At 34.0% G+C, this 8,709-nt stretch overlaps 1 protein-coding gene across 1 annotated transcript; it reads right to left on the reverse strand.

The window, feature by feature from the left end:
- Positions 1-793: 793 nt before the first annotated feature.
- On the reverse strand, positions 794-1,489 carry LOC145018003 (protein SENESCENCE-ASSOCIATED GENE 21, mitochondrial-like). Its single transcript, XM_078975944.1, has 2 exons — positions 1,323-1,489; positions 794-1,201 (listed from the first exon to the last, which is right to left on the reverse strand). Exons 1-2 carry the CDS (start codon positions 1,379-1,381, stop codon positions 985-987), a joined length of 276 nt encoding a protein of 91 aa, XP_078832070.1. The 5' UTR covers positions 1,382-1,489; the 3' UTR covers positions 794-984.
- Positions 1,490-8,709: the final 7,220 nt, after the last annotated feature.

Consider the following 8,709-nt stretch of genomic DNA (forward strand, 5'->3'; position numbering starts at 1 on the left):
ATTTGAGATCGCGGTTATCGCGGTGGTATAGCGGTGATATAGCGGTTTTTTAATATTACGTATAATTTATAATTTTATATTATATTTATATAAAAGTTATATATATTTGAGTATTAATACTATAAGTCTATATAGAATTAATATCATAAACCTAAAAAATCATATAAAAACATAACATAATATTCTATTATGGTAATATTGAAACTAGGTAGTGTGAAATGTCAAATAGAGTTTAATTGTATTGCTCGTGTTCAATATCATATTAGTAGGTCATGGTTGATATAAATAGTTAAGTCCCAAGTCATAGCCTCATAGGTGTGGTTCGATTTACAAAAAGCATTAATGGAGTCCGACCATAGCAGTTCATGTTGTCGTGAGTACAAAGAGAGATGAGAAAGAGAGTTGTCGGTAGACGTAGTTGCTTTGAATGCTTTTAGTTATGATAGTTGTTTGGGCATTTTAAAATGAAAGTGTAGTGAGATCATTAAAACTAGTTTTTCATTGAAAAAATAACCAAATGACCCAAAATGTGAACGAAAATGGAATAACGCCCGTAGCGCCGCTATAGCGGTTATTGAAATAGCGATAAATAGTGCCGCTAATAGCGGTACCACGAAATGAAAACGCTAAGTTGAAAATAGCGGTTCCTGACCTCCGCAAATAGCACCGCTATAGCGCGCAATTGATAACTTAGGTATAGAGTATGCCAAATAGATAAATGTAAAATGTTTCAAGTTCAGTGGAATAAGAAGTAACATACTTCCAAGTTCCAACACGAATACGTTTACTAGTATTTAACATATAAAGTATATTTTTTTTTATTAATGGAATGATTCCTAGCTTTGTAACAATAATATGGACCGACCGCTGAACAAAATCAATAAGTTTCTAAACAAGCGTGCTATGTGTTTTCGGATGAATGGTATTAATCAGCTTCACTCATCTTCATCTTGCAACTTACGAATCCATTTTAACGGCTTTAATTTAGTGTCGACGATTTTTCTGTTTTGACAGTAGTTCACGGAGCTCAGCGGCGTCAACCTGGTTTATTTGGCTTTCCGGCTTGTAGTAGCCTGTAACGGGATCTGGAACCCATGGAGTCGATTTCTTCGATTCCTCACCTCCTTTCTTCATCATTCCAACTCCACTTCCTCTCACGCTTCCGGATACACTCCCCTGTGTTGCGGTCGCGAATCCACGTCTGTTAAAATCATTCAACACATACTGATTAGATCTCCAAAGTTTCTTAATCTCAAAAAAGTTTTCTACAAATTAATAAAGCTCCCTCAAACAGAGATGATTCAACGGTAAAGTAAAATTACCTGGCAACAACAGAGAGTTGATCAACGATCAAGGATGAGATAAGCTTGGCGTTCGCCATTCCACTGACTACGGATCTGCAAAAAATAGACTGATTTGAATCGCCGGAGTAGAGAAACTTCGAGAAGGTATTGCTTTCTGTGAAGAAGAAGAAGAAGTTATTGATGAATTTAGAAGACAAGGCATGGTGATTATATAGAGTCGAAAAAATTGGAAAGGGTCAAGTGTGCCTGACACCTGGCGTCCATAACGCGGACGAAGAGGCGTATTCTTTTTTAATGCCAAACGAGCGACGACTCTTTAATTATTTTGAGTTTGAAAAGTTTTTGGGTCAACAAACACTTGGTCAACGTATGCTCTAAAGTTTTTACAACAAGATTGTTACTGTGCATAACCTATTCTACTTCATTCTTTTATGTTAGGAAACTAAAAATATCATAAACAAATTGTGTATAAACAGGTGGTAATTAAAACCTTTAAACTTGTGTTTTCAACTGCTCTATAAATTTTTCACAAAAGATTGCTACTTTAAATAAAAATATAATATTATTACAAGTTGCGACTTGCAACCAAACGAAGTTATAAATGTATTGTTATTTAATTTATTATTATTATTATTATTATTATTATTATACCGTGTGGTCCTTTTGTTGCTGATATCTGCTGTGGGGAATCGGAGAAGCAACTTGGTGCGGTGGAAGGAATTTGGTGGCGGCGGAAAGATTCTACGAACTTGCATTGAAATGTGTGTGGGGGCATAAGCAACTACACCACTTGTGTTGGGTAAACGTCATTTGCATTACGTCTACATGTGTGTAAAAAATGGAAGAACTGAAATTCGATGAAAAAAAAAAGTAACAAACCCGACACATGTTTACACATATTTCATGATGTGACCAATAAACGAGTTGAATGTGTTGGGTAAAATGTTAAAATTTTGGATTAAAACTACATGAATGATTTTAAATAGGGTAAAAAATGGGTCATATTAGGCTAAAATGCCATATATTTTGTCTATTTTTAATTTGGAACTTAGTTTTATAACTTCTGTTTGTTATTTTATTAGTTGTTTGTGTTTTCATATCTTGAAATTAAATAGGGAAAACTACTGGGCATCTAAACAATTAAAGAAATAAATAAATTGTACCTATAAAAAAATATCTATTTTGGCGTATGTCTTGATGAACATATTATTGCTTTATTATTTAATCAAGAACCTCCGACACATAAAATGCAAAATAATACATGGTTGTTATATGTCGACAAAATGATTTTTTTTAGATTCATGTCCTCCGGATGCTTCGTGAGAATTGAGAAGAATTGAGAATAAGATGTGAAACTTCTAAATTCCATTATTGACACCGGATAGATGAATAATACTATGAATGCGTTAAGAGTTGCATTAACCATGTTCAATCAGCTAAAAAAAAAAAATTAAAGTATATATTATTTCAAACAAATAATTATCATTTGGAGTTCTCGATTTTATTAACCATCGAAGTATTAAATTTGTCACTATTTTGCCACTAAATTTCCAAGTACGGTAATTAAGCCCTTAAACTTTCATTTTTATCACAATTTAACAATTGATACAAGCAATAGCAGGTTCAACATACATGGTATGCACATGAAATTTAAACATATTTTTTCTCTAAAATCAATTTTATTCGACAAAAACATGAAACTTATAAACTTTATGGACCAAAACTGTAATTTATTCTTTTAAGACAAAACTACAAAAATGATCATTGTGGTATGATTTTTTCCGAAATTTAGTCTAAAGCTCAATTTTTTTTGGTTCCGTGGTCTTTTTGAGCTAGTTTCTTTACGTTTTTTGTCCCCACTAAATAAAAATACTATTATACCCTTAGTATATTTATTTTTCATTTTTCTTTCTTTTTATTAAATATTTTATAAATATTAAACAAATAGCCCACCTCTCTCTCTCTCTCTCTCTCTCTCTCTCTCTCTCTCTCTCTCTCTCTCTCTCTCCCTCTCTTAAAACACAAAACACACACACAAACACTATGATGATTTCCTGTTACCTCCATTTTGACGATTTCCAGAGCACAATTTTCCCACTCTTTAAGCTTCTACCTTCTCTTTGAAATGTCAAAATATTTGCGCGTGTTGACTTTTCCCACCCGCAGGAGATGTTTCTGGTGTCAACGAGTTTAATTCGACTGGAGCAAACGATCCGATTTGTGTAAAAAAATTATAAAGCAAATATCTACCCTTCCTTCACCATTATCAGACCCTATTCCACTATATTTTCTTCGCTTGATCAACAACAATCACTCACCTAATTGTGAATCAATGGCATTGGCGGTCTAAAAGTTTATCATTTCAATGTGCACTCTAACCACCGTCGATTTGCACTTCGACCCCAATACCTACGCCTATTACGAATTTAGGGAGGATTCTCTAGTGTGATGAAGAACGCCCCTACCATATAAACCACCACCAACACCACCATCATCGTTTTCAATATGAAATTCAAGAATTTTATAGATAAGAATAAAGGCGCACAACAACGAACAATTTATCTCTCCCTACAACAACCCTTCTCAATTTTTCCCCTTTATCAGCTCACCCTTTCTCTTTTTTTCCCCTTCTCTTACGATTCCTCTTTCTCTCCTTTATGTATATTACTAGTAGAATGGGTGTTTGTGTATAACCTGTATGTAGACAATGTTTCTGGATTGATTGTCGTTTAAATAAGGTGAATCATAGGTATAACCCTGAGCAGTCGAATTGTGTGTTGTTTATCATCTCCTCTTTCATCATTAATGTTTCTTTGTATCATCGATTTTGATAACCACTAAATTGGGTCTTCTCAACATCCTACAGAAATCACTGGACCTCAGCCCATTATCATCGTACCTGCACTTTTCTGGTGAATCGTTTTCGGATATATATATATATATATATATATATATATATATATATATATATATATTGATCTTATGTGTGTGTATGTGTTTGTGTTTATAGTGAAATTGGGTGAAGATCTATAAGTTTGTGGGTTAATCCAGGTTGTAGGAAAAAAGTGAGAATCGATTGTTTGAGAATGGAGACATCAGAGGAATCGATTGTTTGCAAGAAAGAATTCGGATCTCTGATGTTGAAATGGATTATGAACAAGGTTTGGATCGGTGGTGGGTTTGCACATGAAATAGAGAGAGAGAGAGAGAGAGAGAGAGGGAGAGAGATGCAGACCCAAATTAATTAATTATTTTATTTTTTATTTGAGTTAAATAGAAAAAGCATAAAAATATATATCAAAAGGGCATAATAGTTTTTTCAGTTTACCGAGGGACCAAAACGCAAATAAACTAGCTCAAAAAGACTACGAAGCCAAAAAAGTCCAGGTTTGGAGTAAACCTCGGAAAAAATGCATACCACAGAGACCATTTTTGCAGTTTTGTCTTCTTTTAATAAACTTCTAGGGACCAAAACTAATAAACTGTCACACCCCTGAACCAAACAGCTGAAACATTCGGGGGCGTGAGTGACTTTATTCTTGAATTATCATCACAGTGTATATAATTGAAACAAAACATCATCATCATCACACATGTAATATTATAATTGTCATTATTTACATTAAGTATTGTATTTCAATATTACATGCCAAAATATCTTAAGTATGATGAAAACAAAACACAACAAAATATCCAGGTACTCTTGCTGACCAACCTGCTCAACGATTTCCTGAGAATACAAGTTAATTTAAAAAAAATTTCAACATATATAATGTTGGTGAGTTCATAAGCATGATTGAGTAAAATGTTTTTATTACTTTGTAACTGCCAGAAAATCTGATATTTTCCGAAAAATAGTTTGAAATGTTTGTGTCCGATCTTGTATTAATGCATGTGTGTTAATGTTTGTAAGAATCTAAAGAGAATGACCCCAGACAACCCGATGTTGCCTGTTTATGAAAATGTTGTGATCTCAACACCCGAGGTTGAGTACCAGTGCGTGCAAGTTACCGTGTTATCTACAAAAAGATTGTTTCCTGTAAATTTTATAAAGATGTTAATTCCTCTAAGTGAGTTGTTATAACCATACTTGATAATGACAATTTCGTCTCTCATTATGTCTTTCAGATGCCGACTTATTTAAGGTAAGGTTTGTCACCCCTAGACTAGCCTAGTCTAACTGTAGCGAACAACTCAGGTTTGGGGTGTCACCCCCGTATAGATCTATACACAAACTCCCGTTCTCTCTCCAGGAGACTCTGGTTATAACTACATGCTACATTTATACACTCAATAGGTGTCAAACGCAACGTATCACATGATCCTTAACGCTATTTACGCGAATATTGAATTGTACAATGTATATTGTTTTCGTGTAAGTTTTAAGTTTACAAAGCCAAACGAGTATGTATGTGAATGTGTGAAATCAACAAGTATGTAGATGGACCACTAAGGCCCAATAAACATGTAAGGTATATTCCAAACCCGATAAACATGTGAAATGACAACTAAGGCCCACTAAACATGTAAATTTTATTTCAGGCCCAATAAACATGTAAAATGACATAATTGATCTGTTTGTTGTTACGTTGAGTGTTAAGTTTAGTTGTTTTCCAAAATAACATAAAAGGCTCGCTTTTGTAAAAAGACATTTTTTGGTCCTTAAACCGAAAATTTACAATCAAGGCACATTCTTGGTAAAAATGACACTTTAGGTCCTTTAAGACCGAAATTTACATTTTTGGGCTTGTTTTAAACGAACTAGCATTTCTAGCCCCCTTTGGTTTACAAATAACACTTTTGACCTTAATTTTATGAAAAATTGACATTTTCGACCCATTTATGAATAAATTATCTTTTTAACCCAAGATTTAATAAAATTACATTGTCAGCCCCATTATAACCGAAAATTTACATTTTTGGGTCAACTTTGTTTAAAATGACACTTAAGTCCACAAAAGTCCAAAAATTCTACAATTTTAGCCTAAACCCATGAAAGCCCAAAAGGAGGCCTATTTATGAAAATTTACACTCTTAGCCCTTTTAAAATCACAAACACCATAAAGGTTCAAATTTATCAAAAATAAATCATTTTGGTCCCTTAAAACTGTGAGTCACATATAATAACCTCATTTTTTATTATTTTGTCATATTTGGCCCTCTTAAGCAATTTTCTTAGTTTTAAACAACTTTGAAGTGTTTTAAACCTTTTCTTTGCATAATAAGTTTCAGTAAGTGTTATGTTCTACAAATATCATCATATCTTAGCATAGTTTCAAGTTTATGAAGTTTATAACACATAATCACACTTATATCATGAAAAACACACAAAATCATGCATATACTCATAGATCTACACAAAACAACTTGTATTCTCCCCAAAACATAGTAAAAACCAAAAATAGGGGTTATGAACTCACAATGGGTTGATGATTTCGGTTGTGAGGAAGAAAATGGAGAGATCTCGGCCCTTAGCAAGCTTTCCTGAGTAGATCTCGAACCTAAGATGGATCTAAGAGCATGGATCACGAAATGATGTGTTAAGGGGTGAAGATTATCAGAAAATAAAGTTAATCATCAAACCTAGAGAGTAGCTTACCCAAAAGTGATGATCTTAGATGAAAACTTTGGTGAACGCACTTTAGTTCATGAATTTTGGGAGATGAAGATGAGAGAACTTTAGATGGATTTAAGAGTAGTTTTGTAGTGTTGGAAGTTTGAAGGGAGAGTAGTGAGTGAAGAGAAGCTTGACCGAGAATAAGAAGGGAGAAAGAAGAGAGAGAACAGAAAGGATGTGCATGGGTGTATGAGATTGGCCTAGATACATGTGATTTGTTACTTGGCTAACCTCTAAGCATTCATGAGGTGGCAACTCCCTAATTATCCTATTGTTTTTTATTATAGCTGAGAATGAGGGAAAGAGTGAAAGATAGAAAAAAAGTGTTTTGGGCTTATATTGAACATTCTTGAAATTATAGGCCCGATATGAAGGTTCTCAACCCTTTGGGCCCTGTTTATGGGTTTACGGTCCAACAAGGCCAATGAAGCAAGCTGAGACGTTTTAGGCCCAATAAGACCCATGAAAAGTCTTATGGCTCAAAATGCTATAGTTTAAATAATGTAGGTCCATTTAAGGCCCAAATAAGGATTCTTAGCCCAAATAACCATGTAGTGAGTTTATTGGCTCATTAGGCCTAATAAGTGAACAAAATCCATTCTGGGTTTGAATCAGGATATTAGGGTTACGAACCCACATTTAAGTGTGTGAAATGAATTGAATTAGGTTTTGGACTTCACGAGTGAGTTTTGGTTCAAATGATTGATTTTGGTTCTAATCTTAACATTTGGTACGGAGTGGTAACACTCTTAGCACTCCATTGTTTTTCTTTTTCTAATTTAATTTAATAAACAAACATTTTGTTTTAATATTACACAAACATTTTTTAATATTGCATATTTAGATCAGATTTGCAAAAACTGAAGTCATTAGAACAAATATATAGATTACTAAATACTTTAGGGACTAGTTTTGTAACTATAAGTTAAAACATGCCTAAATACCGATCGTCAGTAAGGTTGTGTTTGGCGCGCCACAGCTAACTGATAAGCTAGTTTATTTTTCGAGTTTTTCAAGTTGTCATGTTTGGAAAACCAAAAAGTAGCTTATCAGCTAGCTTTTTTAAAAGCTAGTTAGAGTAGCTTTTTAGGAGCTTTTTCAAAAATTTCCAAATATACCCTTAAATTAATTATGGAAACACATTCTTTTAAATACCCTTTTATGTCATTTTATATCTTTCAGCTAGTTTTATCAAACATTATTTTTTATCAGCTAGTTTTTTAGCTGTCTGCTAACTTTTTATTTAACAGCTAGCTTTTCAGCTAACAACTAGCTTTTCAACTAGTACGCCAAACATAGTCGCCTCCATCCATCGTCTTCTGTTTCTCATCGAACATGTTGCCTCCAACTCTAATCTTGCAATTGTCTTTTCTTCCATTGCCTGCAATCGTTTTGTTCCATCGCCTCCATTAGGTGAGGTTGCGCTGTTTAGGTGATTTTCTCTGCAACAGTGCTGGTTTTTTTTACTCTCCATCTGATCGATTGAAGCTCTTGATTTCTAATTTTGCATCCTTATTTTTGTGATTGATTGTTGAATCTTATTTTAAAAGTGATTTTGCATATTGATTGGTAAAGCAGTCAATCATATGCAACATCCTTCCCTCTCTCCTCTCGCCAAGCCCCTAACGAGCTTCATCTAGCAAGCCCCCTAGCGAGCACTAGGGGGCGGTGTTTTCATGCCCTTAGCGAGCTTAGCGGCTTCATTTGGCGACTCCAGCCCGTTTGGCCTTAAAGTTACTCCATGATACATGTGAAGAATTAAAATTTAAAGGCAAATATGTATTTCAT

This window comes from Lactuca saligna, chromosome 9 (genome assembly GCF_052625555.1).
Source record: "Lactuca saligna cultivar CGN05327 chromosome 9, ASM5262555v1, whole genome shotgun sequence".
NCBI lineage: Eukaryota > Viridiplantae > Streptophyta > Magnoliopsida > Asterales > Asteraceae > Lactuca > Lactuca saligna.